The 20,778-nt window shown below is 50.6% G+C and overlaps 7 protein-coding genes across 7 annotated transcripts; 4 read left to right on the top strand and 3 right to left on the bottom strand.

Annotated features, from left to right (window-relative positions):
• Positions 1–997: 997 nt before the first annotated feature.
• HEM15 (ferrochelatase HEM15) lies at positions 998–2,377 on the bottom strand (the record flags this gene model as incomplete). Its single annotated transcript, XM_043275393.1, has 3 exons — positions 998–1,458; positions 1,512–2,094; positions 2,159–2,377. 3 exons carry the CDS (start codon positions 2,375–2,377, stop codon positions 998–1,000), a joined length of 1,263 nt encoding a protein of 420 aa, XP_043134387.1.
• A 401-nt stretch (positions 2,378–2,778) lies between these two features.
• akuA (putative DSB repair complex subunit Ku70) lies at positions 2,779–5,016 on the top strand (the record flags this gene model as incomplete). Its single annotated transcript, XM_043275392.1, has 6 exons — positions 2,779–2,844; positions 2,904–3,515; positions 3,564–4,410; positions 4,471–4,574; positions 4,645–4,845; positions 4,906–5,016. 6 exons carry the CDS (start codon positions 2,779–2,781, stop codon positions 5,014–5,016), a joined length of 1,941 nt encoding a protein of 646 aa, XP_043134386.1.
• Positions 5,017–5,916: 900 nt separating this feature from the next.
• On the top strand, positions 5,917–7,220 carry ACHE_21321A (uncharacterized protein; the record flags this gene model as incomplete). Its single annotated transcript, XM_043275391.1, has 5 exons — positions 5,917–5,960; positions 6,011–6,198; positions 6,266–6,372; positions 6,420–7,021; positions 7,100–7,220. 5 exons carry the CDS (start codon positions 5,917–5,919, stop codon positions 7,218–7,220), a joined length of 1,062 nt encoding a protein of 353 aa, XP_043134385.1.
• Positions 7,221–7,560: 340 nt separating this feature from the next.
• On the bottom strand, positions 7,561–8,602 carry ACHE_21320S (DUF3431 domain-containing protein; the record flags this gene model as incomplete). Its single annotated transcript, XM_043275390.1, has 3 exons — positions 7,561–7,609; positions 7,662–8,288; positions 8,355–8,602. 3 exons carry the CDS (start codon positions 8,600–8,602, stop codon positions 7,561–7,563), a joined length of 924 nt encoding a protein of 307 aa, XP_043134384.1.
• A 2,147-nt stretch (positions 8,603–10,749) lies between these two features.
• Positions 10,750–11,294, top strand: ACHE_21319A (uncharacterized protein; the record flags this gene model as incomplete). The annotated part of the gene is made up of 4 exons (XM_043275389.1): positions 10,750–10,805; positions 10,858–10,975; positions 11,035–11,127; positions 11,190–11,294. The coding sequence occupies 4 exons, from the start codon at positions 10,750–10,752 to the stop codon at positions 11,292–11,294; spliced, it is 372 nt and encodes a 123-aa protein (XP_043134383.1).
• Positions 11,295–12,964: 1,670 nt separating this feature from the next.
• On the bottom strand, positions 12,965–17,978 carry ACHE_21318S (putative nuclear migration protein (ApsA); the record flags this gene model as incomplete). The annotated part of the gene is made up of 3 exons (XM_043275387.1): positions 12,965–13,041; positions 13,095–17,448; positions 17,520–17,978. 3 exons carry the CDS (start codon positions 17,976–17,978, stop codon positions 12,965–12,967), a joined length of 4,890 nt encoding a protein of 1,629 aa, XP_043134382.1.
• Positions 17,979–19,518: 1,540 nt separating this feature from the next.
• On the top strand, positions 19,519–20,559 carry CWC24 (U2-type spliceosomal complex subunit CWC24; the record flags this gene model as incomplete). The annotated part of the gene is made up of 1 exon (XM_043275386.1): positions 19,519–20,559. One exon carries the CDS (start codon positions 19,519–19,521, stop codon positions 20,557–20,559), a length of 1,041 nt encoding a protein of 346 aa, XP_043134381.1.
• Between the last annotated feature and the right edge of the window lie 219 nt (positions 20,560–20,778).

Below are 20,778 nucleotides of genomic sequence, written 5' to 3'. Positions count from 1 at the left end.
ATCTCAAATGGGAGCCTGAGACAAAATTTTGAAAGGGTATGATTGTTGTTTGAAATAGCAGTTTTCACATATATATCTTTCTGGATTCATTTTCTCCGACCCTCCATTCCTCTACCATCACGGAGCCTTTTAGCCCACCAAAATGGCCACAAAGGTGCGCAGAGAGTCGTTTAAAAAAGAGGGCCGTATCTCACTTGCAATTGACGCTTTTAAACACGGTCAATTTAAAAGTATACGTGCTGCAGCGGGTGCTTTTGATATCTCTCATGCAACACTTGGAAAACGTCTCAAAGGACGAACTGCCCGCGAAGATACCACTGCAAATGATTGAAAACTTGGTTTGTTGGATGAAAGTATTTTAAAGGAATGGATTATATCGGCAGACGAGCGGGGTATGGCATCATAGTACAGATATGCACCTGTGTCATATCACTGGATGACTTTCGTCAAAGAGTGGCAAGAACCCGGTACAATTGTCATCAGCGATGCCCTACCTAGGCAAGACCATCTTGGCAAAGGAATCGAGAACCAAAGCATCTCTGCGATGCAGATGTATGGCCAAGTGTTTGATCAGGTACCTCAATCAGTACTTCCTTCCGTTTAATTCAGCCGAAGTACACTGATGACTGTCTAGTCCGAGATGAATGTTTAGCTACAGAGTGGTTGATTGTTTGCTCTGGTTGATTGAATACCGTGTAAATCGTTTCTTGCATTGCTACCATTTTATATGTCTAAGTTTGTGCTGTACATGGTCTTTTTCAATAGCAAGTGATGAAGATGATAAAACCATTTTTTTATTTGACAGTTAAGATGGGCCAAAGACAGAAGATCATATGTATGCTATGAAAAATATACAGTTAGAGAAGAAAGTGATATGTGTAGGGATGTCGTTTTCAAGCATCATGAACCAGTAAAGAACGCCAAACGAGCGGTGTATCGATATATCAAATGCACCAAAACCCAAAAGAGATGATTATATCAGAAGATAAAAGATTGTTCACAAAACAAGCGAAGCACCCTGTTCGCCTGCAAAGAATTTTTTCTGCTCTAAGCATCTCTCGCTGCGGCAACCCTGGCAGCGCAGAGTCATCTGCATGGAGCATTTCTCATCTTTCCGTAGATGGGTCTTCGCAATATCTGCAAGAGCCTCGATGAAGACCGGGTTGCCGTTCATACTCTCCGCTCGCTTGACGCCCGGAAGGTGGCCGGCGTCTTCCATCACCTCGAGATCCAGCTCGTAGAGGGTTTCAATGTGGTCACTGGTAAATGCAATGGGCACGAGAACGATGTCAGTGTGCCCACGCTTCACGTATTCCTGGACAGTATCGCTTGTCTGGGCACCAAGCCAGGCGGACGGTCCGACCTGGGATTGCCAGCACAGACGGTAGGGATTGCTGAAGTTCAATCTCTGCATGACCGCGTGGACAGTGGCAGCAACTTCTGCCGGGTAAGGATCACCTATGGTTGCATTAGCCAGCCGTCCATAAAAATGCCGGGTATTTCATTCATACCTCTGTTTACGACGCTCATAGGCAAGCTATGCGCCGAGAACAACAACACCGCGCTACTCCTCTTCTCCTCCGGGTAAGTCGCAAGTTGAGCCTCAATGTTCTTCGCAAACGCTTCAACCAAACCGGGGTGAGTTGGCCAGCGGTCGATGACACTCCATTGCACCGTGCCAGTGGGGTCCATATCGCCATTTGCACGCTTGCCCTCCAAACGATTCCGCCACTTCCACAACTCGTTAAGCGAACTGCCAGTGGTCGAGCAGGAATACTGCGGGTATTGTGTAAAGGCGACTGCACGTCCTCCTCTCCCTCTCCCAAACCCATCGTCAAGCAGTTTGGTGTACATCTCTTCGGTCAAAGGATCGGCATAGCGGAATGCGACATATGGCTTGTGCGGGGCGGATTCGGGGTTAATCTTGTCTAGCAATTTGCACATCTCCGTGCATTGATATTCAGACCACTTCCGGATCGGCGATCCACCTCCGATTTCTGCATATTGTTTCTGGATCTTCGGTGTTCTTCTCTTTGAGATAAGCGGACCGAGATAGGGTTGAAGTCGTCCGAGAGGAATTAGATCACCGTCGGCCTTTGTGAGAGAAATTGAAGTCAGCTGTATTGCCCCAATATAGCTTTCCCACACGAAAACATACAAATAACCTGCTCAAGAAGGCTTCCACTTCATCGGTCGTTGATGGTCCTCCCATGTTCATGAAAACCATGGCAGTAGGTCCATTTGACGATGTCGCATCCTGCGTCACTGGGGGAACTGCGGTTGCCAAACCTGCTCGTTGGCCTAGAAAACTCCTAGTAACCGGGTGTGCTCCCGAAAGAGCACTGTTTAGTGCCCGGGGAAGAGGGCGGAAAGCCATAGTCGAGTCTGTTTATGCCACCTAGCTTTTTGGAGTCGAGCCAATTGCGGCAAGACAACGTGTTTGTAGTAATTGAAAAGTAAAAGGCTCAACCAGCTTTAAATCCAGAGAATCCAGTGGCAACAAGATCAATAATAGCTTATGGTATGGCACCGCCGGAAAGCTGAAGATGAAGTCCAGAACGGGTTGATGACGGAGCAGCACCATCAGCCAATCAGAGACAAGTGACGGTAATCAGGTCTTGGCGCGGTCACATGACGTTCGTGTCTCTGCCGCGTCGGTCATCGCGTGTCCCGTGACGAAATAGGCAGCAGAGCCCCCATGGCGTTTATATACGGGGCTGTTTATCCCCATGTCAACCACCACCATCCGTCTCTGTGAGCACCGTCTGGTAGCGCAACATGGCTGACGATAAGCGCGACGAAGGGATTTATGTGGAGGAGGAGGAAGAGGAGATTGATGAGTCGGTTAGCATACGCCATTCGCAGCAGCTTGGTTGGGGTCGAATGCTGATAGTCTGCACTAGGCGCACAAATCCGTAAAAGATGCCGTTCTATTCGCGATCGAAGTCAGCGACTCAATGCTTACGCCCCGTTCCTCTTCAGACCCCAAGCAGTCCACCGAGGAATCACCCACGACCGCAGCCCTGAAATGTGCGTACCACTTGATGCAGCAGCGTATTATCTCCAACCCACATGATATGATAGGAGTCTTGTTGTACGGAACGCAGGCGTCTAAGTTCTATGATGAGGATGAGAACAGCCGGGGAGGTCTCTCATACCCACACTGCTACCTTTTCACGGATCTAGACGTCCCATCAGCGCGGGAAGTCAAGGATCTACGAGCACTTGCTGAGGGTGAAGATGAAGCTAGAGATATCCTTGCACCTTCCACGGAGCAGGTATCTATGGCCAACGTATTGTTCTGTGCAAACCAGATCTTCACCTCCAAGGCCCCTAACCTTCTATCTAGACGGTTGTTCATAGTGACGGACAATGACAATCCCCATAGCAACAACAAGTCTCTGCGGTCTGCTGCGACGGTCCGTGCAAAGGACTTGTACGACCTCGGGGTAACCATTGAACTCTTTCCAATTTCTCCTTCGGAGCAAGAGTTCGACGGTTCCAAATTCTATGACGTAAGAATGCCTGATCGCCTGCGATGATATTGCACTCACTCTCCCCAGGATATCATCTACAGGACTTCTCCTACGGACCCAGAAGCTCCTGCTTACCTTAAATCCGACACGAAAACCAGTATGGCAGGGGCAGACGGGATCACGCTTCTCAACTCTCTTCTGTCGAGTATCAACTCTAGGTCGGTTCCTCGCCGTTCAGCTTTCTCAAATATTCCCTTCGAAATCGGACCTGGCTTTAAAATCTCCGTGAACGGCTATTTGCTCTTCAAACGCCAAGAACCGCACAGAAGCTGCTATGTTTGGCTCGGGGGCGAAGAGCCTCAGATTGCCCAGGGAATCTCGACTCGGATTGCAGATGATACTGCACGCACGGTCGAGAAGCAAGAAATCCGCAAGGCATACAAATTCGGAGGCGAGCAGGTCACGTTCACACCTGAAGAGCAGCTGACACTGCGGAACTTTGGTGACCCGGTCATCCGTATTATCGGCTTCAAACCTCTTTCAGCGCTGCCCTTCTGGGCCAACGTGAAGCACCCGACATTTATCTACCCGTCGGAAGAAGACTTTGTAGGCTCGACACGAGTCTTCTCTGCTTTGCACCAGAAGCTTCTCCGGGATAAGAAGGTTGCGCTTGTCTGGTTCATTCCTCGAAAGAATGCAGCGCCCGTTCTCGGTGCGATGATGGCTGGCGAGGAAAAGCTAGATGAGAGCGACGTGCAAAAGTTCCCACCAGGAATGTGGATTATCCCTATTCCTTACGCAGATGACGTTCGACAGAACCCAGAGACGACTATGCAGCCTGCGCCAGAGTCGCTGATTGACAAGATGCGTGTTGTCATCCAGCAGTTGCAGCTCCCGAAGGCAGTCTATGAGCCCCTCAAATATCCCAACCCATGTGAGTATCCAACGCGTAGTGGCTTCTCATGCATTGTGGCAATATACTGACTTAGACCAGCTCTCCAATGGCACTATCGCATCCTACAAGCACTTGCGCTGGATGAAGACCTGCCCGACAAGCCTGAAGACAAAACAAAACCAAAAACCAAACAGATAAACAAGGTAAGCAGTGACCTGTGAGCGTTTTATAGATACCATACCAGATTTAGTGGGCTAACACTATCTCTCCCAGCGCGCTGGTGATTACATTGAAGCATGGGAGAAGGAATACGCAGACCTAGCTGCCGCTTTCTCCGCCAAAACAACCTTCGTCAAGCGAGGCGCAAAGGCGGCGGAAGATGGCCACGCGACGAAGAGAGCGAAGGTAGATGCTGGGCCCAAGGGCTCTGAGGATGAAGTCCTGAAGCATTATGAGAAAGGAACAATAGCTAAGGTGCGCTTCCGTCTCTGCATAACTCTCTCGGGCCTTGTTACTAACGCGCTATTGGTGTAGCTCACCCTACCCATCCTCAAGGAATTTCTCACCAACCATGGCCGCTCTACTGCCGGAAAGAAGGCGGATCTCGTTGATCGAGTCGAAGAGTACTTCGAGAAGAAGGCGTAATGGCTGGGTTTTGGCTTTGCTATAATGAGCAACGTATTTTCAGGATTTTATCGTGACGAGTAATGACATTGAATAAAGAAAAAAAGACGCAAGCCTCCTACAATAACAATCTATTAAGGATCATGAGCAACAACCTCAATCTCCATACGTATATCATCTTCGCCCAAAGGCGGCACCCCAACAACAGTCCAGAGGCTGATGATTAGGCATATATCTTAAAATTTCGAATCATAGCTTCCAACGCCTCATTATTCAACGGACATGGTAAAAATTAACCCGAAACACCTGCTCCCAGCCCATTCCCCCGGCATCCTTGAGGTTCAATTCCACATCGACAAAGGCTTGATCGATCTGAGCGTTGATTTCACGATGAATATACGCCAGTGGCGGGATCCCATCCACCTGTTCGGTCATTAGTCAGAGGGCATATACTGTACAGGCTGGATTGTACTGACCTTGTCCAGAACACTCGATGCGATCGCCTATACGAACGGGTTGACTGTACTTGTATTGTGCGCGATTGCGCTTTCCGACGCCGTCGTAGTTGTAGTAGGTCAGGTGGGACATGGTTGTTCAGACGTGGGAATTGAATTGAATCGAATGATGGCAATGATTCAAAAGAGGACTCAGGGGCAGTGGAATATTTGTATTGAGGATATTTCTATAATATCTGCTTATTTATTGACTTAATTATTAACTAATTGTTGCGGTTGTAACTAGAAGTTCCCAGAAGTGTACGATGTCACGGAATACATATTCCATTAAGTGCTGACAAAAAGTTCATGCTTAAAAATCAAAACATGAGATATTGAAAATATATGAAGCCAGGAATCAATTGACTATTAATTTTCAATTCTCTAGAGTGTTTTAATTACCCATATTTCCTCAATTCCGGAGATCATGGCTCAAGTTAAGGTACTCTTCACCGGAGCCACCGGCTACATGTATGCCACTCATCCAAACCAAGAACGAACCCATACTGATACAAAACCAGTGGAGGATCTGTCCTCACAGCTCTGATAACCTCCCAAAACTCAACCATCAAGAACGGCATCGAGATCACCGCTTTGGTCCGCAAACAAGAGCAGATGCAGGTCCTTGAGAAGGCAGATGTCAAAGCTTTGCTATGCAACGGCCTGGACGATATTGCTCAAATGGAGAGATTTGCGAAAGATTATGATAGTAAGAAAATGACTTCTACAAGCTAAGAAGCTGGGTGTGGGTAACAGATGATCTCACCTGGGGGCAGTGGTCATTCATACCGCGTCGACTCTGCATACAGAGACAATTCAGGCGATGATTGCAGGCTTAGGCGCTAGGAAGAGAGATACAGGGAGGGATGTCTTCTTCATACATGTATGTATTGCTCACGAGCGAGACAGACATCCTCTAACGCGCCACAGACCGCAGGAACAGGCAGCATGGCCGACCGCCCCATCACAGGCTCTTATATTGAAAATGAAGATCGCATCTTCTCTGACAAAACCGAAAATATCTACGCCTACCTCAAGTCCCGCCAGTCAACCGAAAACCTCCCCGTCCGCCGCAGCGATGTCGCCATTGTCGAAAAAAGCCGTGCCCTAAACGTCCCCACGTACATCCTCATGTCTCCGCTGATTTACGGCATCGGCACGGGCCTGTTCAACAAACAGTCCATTCAGATCCCCGCTATGATCCGCGGAGCTTTGCAGGCGGGTCGCGCGGAGGTCGTCGGTGATGGGCGCCAGCGGTGGGGGAATGTGCATGTTGCTGATTTGGGGCGGTTATATGAGTTGTTTGTTGGGAGAGTTTTGGCTGGGGAGAATATGCCCGCTGGGGAGAGGGGGGTTTATTTTACTATTGCTGGAGAGCATCGGTGGGTGGATATTGCGGAGGGGATTGGGAGGGTTGGACGTGCGCTCGGGATCTTGGAGAGTGAGGAGGTGAGGTATGTTTCGTTGGAGGATGCGGCTGGGAAGTGGTTGGGTGGGAATCCGGTCTTTACGGAGACTGTATTTGCTTCGAAGTAAGTGGTTTTTTTTTTTTTTTTCATTGCTTGATGGCGAGACGAGGCTCGTATTCTGACGAATTTTTTGCGATACAGCGCCAGAGCAAGGTCTGATCTAGCGCGAGAGCTGGGCTGGAAGCCTGAGTTCGATGAAACCCATCTGCAATCTGCCATTGAAGAGGATATGAAAGTTATTCTGGGACGCACTACGGCCTGACGGCAAAGTTGCACCTCTGGGACGGTCTGAAAGGGGAGTATCTAGCTGCAAAGTTTCCCTGTATTATATCAATATAACAAGATCCTATATCCGCATAATATGTATATGATTGACTATATCCGAAACTGCTCTCAGAGAAACGCACTAGGGTCTGATAGAAGAGAGCGTAAATGTACAAGGCGCAGTGGCGGGTATCCGGTGTATGTATGACAAAAGAGATAAAATATAGATCCTTCTTCAACGCCTATCCAATATAATATCCCAATGTGAAAATAATGACGAGAAAAAGAGACAACAGGCAGTGACAATATGATACATCATGCTGCAATAAAGGGGCCGCCTAACATTGTCCGTAGACTTGGCAGTAGCAGAGTTCCTCGTCGGGGCAACTGTCGATTGTTAGAGACCTGGCCGTCGTATAACATGCAAGGAATAACTTACTAAACCGACTCCATGCCAAAAATAACATGCCACAAAAACTCCATAACACGTCCACTAACAGCATCGGACTTATCCGTATCAATAATCCATTGCCGGATCTTGACATAATCCTCCCTCGGACGCTTGTGCACCTGATCTCTTGACACAGCGAACTGCGCGCAACAAGCAGTACCGACGAATTGCGGCATCAGCATGTATTTCTGATCCTGGCCAAATCGCAAATCAGTCGCAATGCTGGCCGACTCGCTAGCGTTCAGCGGAGGGGTGCTCGTTCCCGCAAAGACCTCCGTCCACACTTCTTCCGTGATGTGCTTGTTGTGGCGGTGATTTTCCTTACAACCCGGGTTCCAGTTGCAGCGGAGGTTGACATAGCCGTTTTGTTGGACGAAAGGGGTTTGGAGGGCGCGCATGGCGGCGACGTTGTCGTGGAGTGGCGCATCCACGTGCCATGCCATTAGGAAACCGGAGCGATGGGAATGGAGGAAGGCGATGGTCGAGGGAAGTTTGTCGTAGTGGTCGATCACGTAGGTTAGATAGGCCATGGACTCGTGGCCCTTGTTCACGGGTGTTGTGAGTATGTCTTCATCGGTGCTCGAGGGGTTCACAATGTAGATCGCACGTTGCCAGCTATTTTGAAAAATCGCGTTATTATATTTTTGCAAGTGCGATGGATGGAGTTTGCGAAACACTTACTCCGGCAATTCTTCCTCCACCCAGTTCGTCTGTTCCTCTTCCAACTTGGCCATGACAATCACCTTATCCCCGGGAGTCGTCTGCGCAGCCACATCCTTGTAGCTGGGTTGTTTGTATTTCCACCAATCAACCACATAATCTCCAGCGTGATACTGATTATACAGATCGTGAAGATGCCGCTCGAGGAGGTATAGCGGGACGAAGATGACTAGTAAACCGCAGCATAGTAATCGTAGTCCGCATCGCATGATGCAACGGGTCCGGATTCAATGACCGGAGGTGTTTTCGGACGTCGCAAAATCAAGACAGTCCGCCAACGCAGTGGTACATGTGCCGGGGTCGAAATCAGGGTACTGACGAATTCATGCGATAAGGAGAAGAAAGAGAACGGAAATCGTGAAAGTGGAGAGGACCACGGAGAATCATAGAGCGTGGAGGCGAGGGGCGAGAGAAAAGGTGAGGGCGGAACAGCCAAGGCGTGACGGGACGGGAGGCAATCAAGAAAGCGGAACGGCCACTGAAAAGCGTCAACAGTGGGTAAGTCAGATTAAGGAACGACGATTGGCACTAAATGCGCGTTCGTGAGGCTTAAAAGAGTTAGTTTTAAATACTGAGGCGGAAAAAGGAGAACCCACAAATCATACCGCCGAGTCTCCACCGCCGGCCACGCGTTGACGGCTTAGCGGGAGTTAATTAAAAGCCTGTTTCAGCTTTAACTGGATTTAGGGGAGGCTTTAACCGGGGCTTTGGGACTTTGGCGCTCTGCCCAGTAATGGACACTGTCGAGACATCGTTTCGTCAGGGATTGTTGCTGATCCTGTTGATATCGTGGCGATGCATTGCTTGCTGATAAACCAAACGAAGAAGTCAGCAGCGATCTCTTGCACGGTACGGCTGGTATTCCTGCATTATTTCAGTGACATTGTCGTCCGGTGCTGACGGCATTGTAGATAAGCAGCATCTGATTGATAAAATGGCTACTTTATGACTTTGGAATTAGTTGAATATGCGAAAGCGAAACAGAATGTTGATTTGAAAGCAAACGTTCGATATATATAACGTACAAACAGCTGCCTAGTTCCACCGTGTACAACATTCTGAGTCTCGATGCTACCCCGTATACGAAGACGACATTTTCCGATCCAGCTACTCAGGTAGCAGTACTCAACATGGAGTGAATATCATCCAACTACCTTGAGTTCTGAAAATACTGTCTCATCTTTCTATCTTCTTATCTCTGATATGACCAAAGTTCTCTGGAATGGCTTGGTATTGTGTAACAGCCGCCGTGCCGTTTTTGCCAGGGTTGATCCTTAACATCCCAACCTTTTTCTATGCTTATCTGGGAACAGTCAATCGCAAAGCTTTACAACGGACCTGCTTCCTGAATTCCCACCCCGCTACGCGATTAGCAAGAGAGAAATTCGACTACACAATCGTGCTACACGACCGCAACTCTCGTCTCCTGAGAGTTGTGAATGCGATGTCAGATTTGTCCGGTCCCAAGCTGTTGTTGAATCTTTGATGGAGAACGGCATGGCTGAATAGGAGAATGGGACCGGGGAGGATGACCCGCATGAGTTCAAGAATAGCCATAGGTGAGAGGTGCCTTAGACGAAGAGGCTGGAAAAGAATACGAAGCTTAGTATTGTTTTTATAGCTTTTGCGTATTCGCTTGTTAAGATATCTATTTCAAAATCATTACTTGATCCTCTGATTGTGACAACAACATATTCCGATATGGATAGTCAGGTGACTAGTCGACAAGTCGTCCCCACTATGGCGACAAATACATAAGGACGCCAATCCCGTTCAACTGACAGAAGTTCATTCAATAAAGCAGGTACTAAGCCACAAAACAATGCCCCCAACTACGAAGCCCCCCATGGCAGACCACTTCCCCGAGGACCCCACACAACCCTACCTCTCTCTCGCTACTCCAAACCTCCTTCCCATGGCCAGCCAGCACCACCAGATAGCCACTAGCCACTCTCAGCGCCGGCTGCCAAACATCCACGCTGCAGGGAGAAGAAGCACATGCGCCGTTCACCGTTGAGCGAGCTATATCAGACAAGACGCTCGAAGAGAACATCAAGTTTCGGAAGAAAGTCGGAGCTGCGTCGAGGTTTCATAAGGCTACTATGTCAAGCGAGGATGCACGGTCGGAGCACATGGGTATCTCAGGCAAGGTGGGACTCAGTGGACAGGTTTTGGGTGTGACTGTGAGTGGGAAGTATAATAGAGATGCTTTGGATAATAAGGGTGCGAATTTCTTCCTCTACGCTTGATCCAGACACCTGGACTAATACGATACAGGATATGAAAGCATCTAACGTTATTCGATCCTCAAGCCGTACGGGGACTATCTACATCGACGGACTCCGGTTCTCGCTGGATGCTCTGGCCGATACTCGCAGGGCTCGATGCAATTACAATCTCTCCGATTTTGAGGTGAAATACGGAGATTACTATATGGAGAGTTTGCAGCTTGGTGCTGACGCAGGCATCCTTGCGTCGACTGCATCCATGATGCGCAGAGTCCGAAAGCCTTGATATCAAAGTTACATTACAAGAAAGCACGGCGTGATTGCCGTCTTCAGACGATCCGAATAGTCAAAGAGGTATGTATATTCTACCGTTCTCAAATCGCAAAGAAGGATAGGCTGATAATGAATACAAGGCCAACGCCGTCTCCGATGACCCTACAATCGCCATTGATTTCAACCGTGTCGGGGTATACTTGACCCCGGCGCTCTTTCGTCAGCTTCTTCTGGTATGTCTATAACACTTCTTCAGGCTAAATGCGTTCATGGCACAGATACTGGACTCTCATAGGGAAGCGAGCCCCGCGCGACAAAAGAGGAAATCAAACAAACAGCTTTGAAATACGAGGAAGTTGAGGCGAAGACGGGTGAATGGGAGAAACCATCAAGGAACTGAATCCGAAACCGACGGACATAATGGCGAGAACGCCTCCAAGTACAAGGAGCTCCAGAAATAATCGCATAACCTGGAAAAGACGTTCCAGAGTATACGGAACGCTAAACTGGTGACGGAGGATATCCTTGAGTATAAGGAGATTCAGGCAAAATTGAACCAATGGGAGACGACAATCAAGGGCCTGAAAATTGAACGTTATGAGGCTATGGAGAAGAAACTGAATAATGTCGAAAAAGAGCTAGCTGCTTTGAGGTGATTGTCTTATATAGAACCTTTGTTTATTCTCCACTCGATAGCCTGCGAATACATGTGGCTTTTTCAAGGCTCGTGCTGTGGAGTTCTTCACTTCAAGAGGGTTTATATCACATATCTATTGGTATTTTTCCCACTCTCTCCATGTCGATATATTATTAACAAAACCAAGATATTTTATGCCTCGGGCATGTGCCGTTTAACACCCCCCCCTCCCTTTTCTTTCTTTTTCTCTTACCGGACTACAAGGGCTACAACTGATACTTCAACCAGAGCGCGAGCAGGAAATGGCGGTGCTCCAGCCGAATCCATCGTCCGATAATAGCTCGATTTAGCGAAAGGAAGAGCTGTATGGATGATTCAACGTATGAAAGATGCAAACTCAAACAAATATAAGTACATATTGATTCTCATCGTTTTTGGTTCCGCAGACAGTCGCTGAACATCGCAGGGTCCGGAGTGCCTACCATAGAGATGAACGTCTGGCAACATTGGGGGTTAGACCTAGTATTCTACGCCATACTATCGAGGAATGGAATATCAAGAAAGTGTGATCTGACCGCTGTTATTGCATTGGGTGGTTTATCTAAACGCAGAAATAGCTTACGGTGCATACAAACGAATATCCTGAAATATTTATCGATTGCTCCATTATCTGTATATTCACTCTCTCTTTCAACTTGCCAAATAGCTTAGCATCCGCAAGCCACCACCTAGTCACATCAATCGAATCAACCAGTCTGACTGTCATTACAAATTTCTGCTCTGTCACAGAACGCAGTACACAGTGCACAAGAGTCACAAAATTGCAAGCAAGATGACTCGCGATTTTATAAAAAAAAAAACGAGATAAATAAAATATAAAAAAAGAAAATTCCAAATGAAAGTGAACGAAATGCAAGACCAGTCTCAAGAGTTAAGCAAGAGTGAAGATGTGTCAAGTTCAAGTCAAGCTGGCAATGTGTAGTGTAATGTATCGATTAACATAGGAAAAGGAAACGAAATGAGTCTAATAAGTCATGCGGTAGGTTTTCGAAGGAAAAGAATGAATGACAAGTGCTGTCGAGAAAAGAAACCAGGCACTCAAAAGAAAAAAAAAAATGAAGGAAGGTCAATGGATGACGGATGGATTTCCGTCGCGATTAAAAATAATGCAGTGTGGCGTAGTTTTGAGAGTGCCAGTGCCGGGGTGGATGATCGGTCACCCAAGCGGTGAAAGCAAAAGCAGAATAAAACAAAATCGATCGCAGAACAAGATGCTAATCGCGCTGGTGAAGTTGGAAATCCGCTGCAAATCCGCAATGTATCAAGTGCAAGGTGAATGGAAGCGATGATGCATGGACCAAAAGATGCACACACATACACAAAGGAGACTCGTTGAGAAACTTTTCAATACATGGCGCAGTCGCGAAGTCGAATCAATGATGCGAATGGATCCGGTTAACGCGAGGGCTATATTTGCTTGTCCGAGAGAGAGAGCTGACATCGTGTTTGCCTAGGATTATGAGTTTCAGCTGACCAAAATCGAAGAGAAAGAATAGAACTCACCATCACAGCATGCGCGGACGTTCTCAAGACCGTCCATCTCACGATCTTCCCTCTCAATCGTCTGCCTCAAGTCGTCAATGCTCGGATGCTCATGAACATGTTCATTAACGCTTCCATCATGGACGCTCGAGCTCGAATACCCATGGCGTCCCTTACGGCCGAAAGACCCCTTGATCGTCGTGTTCAAGATCGTGCTGAGCCGAGAGGAAGAGCCCTGTCGACTTTGGTCTGGCACCAGAAACGGTGAGTTCTGGGAATGCGCACTCAATGCTGGGGACTCCCGGCCGGGTGTTGTGGCCTGTCGCATCGACATGGCGGACGCCGCCCGTTGCTTGGGTGGAGGGTTGTTGCGTAGCGTCCGGCTTTGCGACGAAGAGAACGACATGCGCTGAGTTTGGTGCGAGCTGGCCCGGAAACCGGGGTTGAATTCGTCAATGTCTTCCAGCGTGATGCTGTTTTCTGGCTCCTCGCTATTCTCATCCGAGTTGCGGAGTAACAGGTACGACAGCGCGTTAAACCAAGTCTCGTGCCTCTGGCTCGTGGTAGCGGTGAACCTCACACGACGACCAGGACTGACGACCTCCAAGCTCCGGCAGTGGAGACCCGGTGGATAGGGGTTGTCATCGGCAACGACTCGCACAGCTTCGATAGGGACACTCTTTGTGCGGAGTTCACTCTTACCAGCGTGCTGCGGGTCCGACTCACTCCAGTACAAAGTACGTGTGTAGGGGTGGACCCAGAAGTAACGACGGTGTCTGGTACTCGACATCTCGCCAGAGATGTTCTTACGCGTGTATTTCCAAAGGAATTCACCAATCATCGTCTGCGTGATCGCTTGGATCATGCGAGGATCGGTGCCCTCTGCATAGCCATGAGGCATAGCACCACCACCATTGGGGTACATGTTGAAGCGCTCTTCGATCTCCGAAGCAAACGAAGAAACGGATGATCTCCGCGATACTTGGCCTTGGCTTTCGCGCCTCAATTTCGACCGTGAAGAAGTCGCCCGGGAAGAGCTGGCCTGGACACCTTGCTCGTTGGGAGTGCGAGGACGCTGGTACGGGGTACCGTGATAGCGATAGGCGGAGGCAGGAGCAAGAGGCGGGCCCATAACACTGGGGGACACCGGGCGTTGCTCCGACTTCTCGGCAGCCAAGATGGCTTCCCGGTGATCTGCAGGCAGAGGCGGGTGGCTGTGAGTGCTGGAGACGTGACTAGCAGAGCTGTCAGGTCGCCGGAATCCACTTGGCAAGGAAGTTGCCGATGGGCGGTGGGTAGGGCGTGTCTTTGCTTTGGGAGTCGCAAAAGGCGAGACTCCCAACTCCTTCGTACGATCACTGTCAGGAGGCGACAATGGGCGGGTCGAGACCCGGTCCATGAGCAGCTGATCGATCTGCTTGGATGACAGAATTGTTTGAGCACCTTGGTCTGCCAGGTTCGACTTCGTCCGTCGGTGAGTGCGTGTAGCATTGCCAGAGATTGCGCTCAGCGGCCGTGCCTGCTCGCCGGTGGCCTTGGCAGCATTTCCAGGCTTGTCATCCTCAGAAGCCATGACACCAGAAGAGACATATCGTGATTCAACTGGGGGCACATTCTCCTCATCCAACACGATGGGTGCGGGAGCGCCGGTTCCGTTTGACAGGAACTCGACAGGGCTTGTCTCCACAGAACGGATGGTGGAGAATGACAACTCGGGGATCACGAGCGCGGGGACGTCACGATTGGTGGGCATCTTCGGCTCAGTACACTCGGAGCTAATAGGGGAAACAGCCAATTCAGCAGTGCCATGGTTGGCAGTTGTTTCAATAGGAACTGGGACAGGCACCGGTGCCGGCTCTGGTTCGGGAAGCTTAGCCGGGATCGGCTCGGTCTGTTCCGACATGACGGATGATACCGCTAATTCGGGAAGATCCGTCCCTGTACCACGGTCCGCAAGGGAAACCGGTGGCTCGGGCTCGGGAAGAGTTGCCACAACAGGCTCAGTGGCTGCCGAAAAGACTGACGAGAATACCATTTCCGGCACATAGACCTCAGGCTCAGGTAGTCTAGCAACAATAGGCTCTGTGGATTGGGAGTAGATCGACGACACAAGCATTTCTGGCATTGCAGGCGCAAGTGGTTGGATAGGCTCCGTGGACTGCGAGTAGATCGATGACACAAGCATCTCTGGGAGTTCCGGCGCGGGTGGCTCGACAGGGTCCATCGTACCTCCAACGATATATGAAGTGCTCAATTCAGGGAAGGCCGGTGACACTGGCGCAGTCTCTTGAGTAGAGATCGAAGAGAGCTCCAGCTGAGGAGGCTCGGAAGCAGAGACGCCTCTCTCTAATTCGTCTGCCTCAGTAGCATGCTCGTCTGACATTTGCACGTTCGTCGAGGTTTGTTCACCATCTGCTTCAAGAGTTCCTTGCGTTGCAGAGCTGGCCATTGCCGGAATCTCCTTGGACTTCCCTGTCGTCTCGGAATCCGCAGCAGTTGCAGCACTTCCAAGAGCAGCGCCACCAACGGCACCAGCACCGGCCGCCACAGAAGCCGTGCCAGCCTCAGCGGGTGTCGGTTCCCAGGGGTCGGTCATCACCCCAGAGTCAACCATAGTCGGCTTGGCTGGTGCATCCAGGGCGGCTTCAGATGGTCTCCGCGAGTCGGGAGCAGGGGCCATATGAGGAGTGGAAGCCTGAGAAGTAGCATCGAAAGAGGCTGATTGTCCGAAGTTGGCATCCACGGTCTCCTCGCTCTCGTCACCATCCAGCTCAGCCAGCTCCGCAAAGAGACTCTGTCCTTCGGGAGCCGCTGGCTCCTCTTGTACAAAGCTTGTCGCGGGGGAATTCCGGGCGCTCGAGGGTCGGCTGTTGAAGGCCATAGGCGCCTCACCAGATGGTCTAACTTTCCGTACCATACTTCTCTTCATACGAAGGCGGTGTCGAGGAGTATGGTTTTGAGTCGGCGAGGAGAATCCGGCATCTTCGTCTTCACTGGTCGACGTCGAAGCAGTGCTGTGGTAGGGAGAGCGGTCCCGGGTCTTGCCCATCATCAGCGAAGACATGCGACCACCACGACTACGTGGGGTGCGGCGGACCGTCTCCTCGGTCTCAGTGAGTTCCTCGGTGTCGGAGCCAGAGCTGTCGGCCATGCTCTCAACGCCAGTCTGGAAAGCTTCGCTCTCAGTTGTCGTCTCCCGCTCGTTGGCAGTATCGAATGAGTCGTAGGCCTCAGTCGCGGTTTGGTAGTCGCTAGGTTCATCGGACGATCGTTCAGCAGGATGGGTGCGGCCAGGTCCGGGTGGAGTCTTGTGAGGTGGACTGGAACTGGTGCTCTTGTCTTCCCAATCGGATTCCTGGACCTCTTCGATCTCCGTCTTGCCCTTTCTTCCAGCACCAAGCAGGTCCGGGCGTGGGGCCTTTCTGAGATTCTCAGGCTTGGTCTTCTGGCGTTTGTTGGAAGGACCTCCGGCTGTGGCGGCTTCGCGACGTTTCTGCTCCACCTCGTCCCGTGCATCTTGGAGCATACGCTTCAATTCGATCTTTTCGGTCTTCTCACGATGGATGGTGCTCTTGAGGTTCTGGATCATCCGATGAGCATGACCCAGGGAGCTCCGCAGGGTTTCCGTCTCTAGCTGGTTGTGGCGAGGAGTGAACTTGTTCGGGGACGGTGGGGGCGAGTTATCGGGCGTTTCATTGCCTTGGTCGTCCGAGTCGTTGTCTTGAGGAATCTGGCGAGTGTTCTCTTCATGTTGTCGCAAACGCATCGCCACAGCCTTGGCAAGCTCCTCATTCTGCGAGTTCAATTCCTCGAGCTTTTGTTGCATGGCAACCCGTTCAGCGTCACCAGAAGTGAGGTTCCGGCGCAGTTGGTGGACTTCAGCATCGTTGGCTTTCTGGGCCATCATGTGGTCCTCAACGAGTCTCGCGTTGACCTGTTTGATGTCCTCTAATTCGCGCTCGACCAAGCCCTTATCGTTGGTGAGGGCGCTCAGATTGCTGTTCAGCTTGGTCTCGCGATCAGCTGCTTCCCGAATTGTGGCCATGAGCTCCTGCGTTCGTGTTTCAAGGGCCCAGTTTTCGTCTTTGTAGCGCTCCTCACTCTCATCCAGTGCGCGAATGCGTTGGGCATAACCCTCAGCCTCCAGTTCAAGGCGTGATTTCTCCAGGTTGATGGTCTTGAGGGCATCCTCACGCTCAGCGAGCAAAGCCTGCAGCTGTCGAACTTGTGCCAGAAGCGAGGTCGAAATCTCTGTCGCGAACTCGATATCATGTACGCGATTGGATGGCTGGTTGCGCTGCTTTCGTGAAGGGACACTGACTTTACTGGGCGAATTTGTAGCTTGGTCGGCAAACATGGTGGCAGTGAGCGGCGACTATAAAAACAAGAGTAATGATTAGCGATTCGAGTAGACCTCTCAGCGTGCGCATGGAAAGCGGTCAGTACCTTTGAGTCTGCAGAGGGAGTTCCCAAATGGCCGTCAGCACCCATGCGCTTAGGACCCAGGAAGGCCCGCGCTGACTCCCGTCCAATTTCATTGTATTCTCTTTCCAAATCCGCGAGCTTGCGGCGCAAGTCCGGTCCGATCTCTCCTTCATCATGCTGTTCCACCTCTTTCAACTTGTCCTCGAGCTCCCGTTGCTGTTCGATGAGGGCGGTTCCCAGTTTGGACGCCTCCTCGAGCCTGCGCTCCGTTTCCGCCAGGTGAGCCTCGAGGGCTCGCTTGGCCTGTGCTGGCGACGCAGCATTCAGGCTATACAGCTGGGTGTCGAACGATGAATAGCGATGCGATTCGCGAGGACCGGTGCCCTCCGCTGGGTTAGACACAAAAGGGTCATTCATGGCGAAACCACCCCCCGTTGGAGATCCATCCTCCGCACCATTACCGTACAAAGACGTGCTCATCTTCAGACAAGTTCTGTACCGTCAAACGGTCCGTGATCCCCTGTGGTCGAGGATTACAGCCGCCGTTGGAGAGGGAAAGTTTCCCGCACAGTCGTCGCCTCGATGTTCGTAGTCGTATTCTTTGTTTCCACTTTTCAAACCACGGTCATCATCCGACCTGTGTCGATTCGCGATCCAAGGGTCCTCGTGTACCGGGTTTCCTCAGCGGGTAATGTTGTAACGAGCCGTCCAGCGACCAGAGGTGGGTGAGATGCGTCTGGGGTTGTATGTGCGACAGTAAAAACAAGCTTAAAAATAGCTACCGTTGGGGGGCGAAACCGGTCCGCTAAAAACGAGGTCGAAGTGGTTGCGATTTTTTCTGTCGGTGTCGGCCCACGATAAAGACACGGGAAACACCGAGTGGGGAAGTGAAGAAAAAGATCGTAAAGGAAGCGCAAGTCGCAGCCACGAGGCAGATAAATAAGAACGGAGAACTGAAACCGTAATAAGCTGCGGGTTAAGGGAGACAAAAGGACGGAGAGAGATCAGTCGTTAACAGGGGCTCTTCCGGTCTGGGGGAGGCGAGATCCACGACAGCAGCGCAAACGCAAATAACAACGACAACAACAGCAAAACACGTTGTGGCCGTAAGGTGGGAGGCAGTGCGTACAGGCCAACCACGGACAATTCAGCGAGGCGGAAGACAGACGCAGGAATCGGTTGGAAGTCGTCGTCGCAGTGATTTGGCGAGAAAGCCGAGGCGCTTACGAGCTGAACGGAGCGGCAAGTAAGGGCAGCGCGTACGCCATGCAGGTGATATCAGTAGTATTAAACAAGAGAGAAACAAAAAAATGAGTGACAGACAAATGAGAATCGTCGAGATTATTAGAAGAAGAAGAAGAAATAGAGAGAGAGAGAGAGAGAGAGAGAGAAACAGATCGAGGCAGCCTGTCCGATTCACAACGGGACGAAGCGACTCGCTGCGACAGAGGAGGGGGGGAGGGGAAATTAAACAATTAAAAAACAAAATAGAGAAAGATAGAGAAAGACACACAAGAGATAAAGAGAAGATGAGAAGATAGAGATGAAAAGAAGAAGAGAGAGTATAGAGTAGAGAGAGGGGATGGAGGAAGAGAGGAGAGGGAGAGAGCGAAAGAGACAGACGAGGGACGGAAAGAGGATGAGACCAGCGCGCGGGACCGTGCGGGCAATAGTAGACCAAGGACTCTACTGATACGTGACTATTGTGCATTTACGGGGTAGTAGTTCAGGCACTAGAGCTATGTACGATTGTCATTCATCTGTCTTCGAGAATGGATCTATCATTCTAGTCAAGGTGATCCGTATGTTTGTTTGGTTCTGTTCCTGAATACGCGTATGGATGGCCGATACCGTCCCACCGGCTCTGTTACGCTGTTTGCGCTGTTTGTCCATCATGTGATGGCGGGTCATGTGACGCTGATGTAATGGCACTATCGCCACGCCCTTTTTCCGTACAAACTATCTTCTGATCGCCGCGAATCAATACCAGCCTTACCAGCACAACTCACTCTCCCTCACCATGACCGAGGAAACAGCTGCTGCACCACCGTCCGACGTGCCCCAATTCTCCTTCAAAAAACGCTCCGCCAAGGCCAAGGCCAATTTCAGAAAGAAGCCCGAGTCGCCGCCACCCGCTGCCTCCGATTCCGACTCCGATTTCACCTCAGACGACGATGAAGAAGGTCGCAAGGTCAAGCGTCGTCGCAAGAATGTCGCCGTAACGGCATCGTCAGCTACAGATGCGAATAGCAGGAAAGTAGCGGCCGCAGACGAGCAACCTACCGGTACCGCCACCACGACCGCTCCATTGAATCAGACAAACGACGCGACGAAACAGTCCAACTGGTACGATGAGGAAGATCTGAGTGAGAAAAATCTGCTAGGCACAACCCGGCCCAAGCCGGGGTCATCAGCAGCCCCGGTTGGTACCTACAAAGGCGCGGCGAATTACCAGTCTTTCATCCAGAAGAACCCCAATGCGCCAAACAAGCAATTCGGCCCCATCAAAGCCCCTACGAATATCCGCACAATCACCGTGATGGACTTTGCGCCCGACGTCTGCAAGGACTGGAAACAGACCGGCTTCTGCGGTTTCGGCGACTCGTGTAAATTTCTGCACGCCCGTGAAGACTACAAACAAGGCTGGGAACTAGACCGCGACTGGGAAATCGGCACAAAGGGCAAACAGCTAGGTGGCAAGGTAGTATCGGCGCGAAAAGGTGGGGCAGCGCATGATAACGAAGAGGACGACGAAGATGAGGAGGACGAGTTTCTTGAAAGTATTCCGTTTGCGTGTATTATTTGCCGGAAGCCATATAGTAACCCCATCGTCACCAAGTGCGGGCATTATTTCTGCGAATCGTGTGCGTTGCAGCGTTACCGCAAGAGTCCATCCTGCGCGGCTTGCGGTGCGGGGACGGGCGGTGTGTTCAATACGGCCAAGAAATTGAGCCAGTTGCTTGATAAGAAGCGGGAACGCGCGCGGAAGCGGCGTGAGCAGGCTATCGCTGCTGGAGAGGAGGTGAGCAGTGAAGAGGAGGATGAGGCGGAGGACTCGTGATGCTTAGAGTTGTCAACGCGAGGGACATGTATGCATGTTTGCATAGGGTAACTAATGGACGACTTGCAGCTGGCTGCAAATATATACATTGTTCTATTTAAACATATGCACGACGCCTTGTCCATGTCCAGCGCATTTTGTATTACTTTATTGTAGTGTCTATGCGGCATGGCTGGACTTTCTGTGTTTGTATATTTGCTCTGAATTCCGGGGAAACGT

This window comes from Aspergillus chevalieri, chromosome 2 (genome assembly GCF_016861735.1).
Source record: "Aspergillus chevalieri M1 DNA, chromosome 2, nearly complete sequence".
Taxonomy (NCBI): domain Eukaryota; kingdom Fungi; phylum Ascomycota; class Eurotiomycetes; order Eurotiales; family Aspergillaceae; genus Aspergillus; species Aspergillus chevalieri.
Note: the sequence above shows the minus strand (reverse complement) of the source record. Positions and strands in the feature narration are given on the sequence as shown.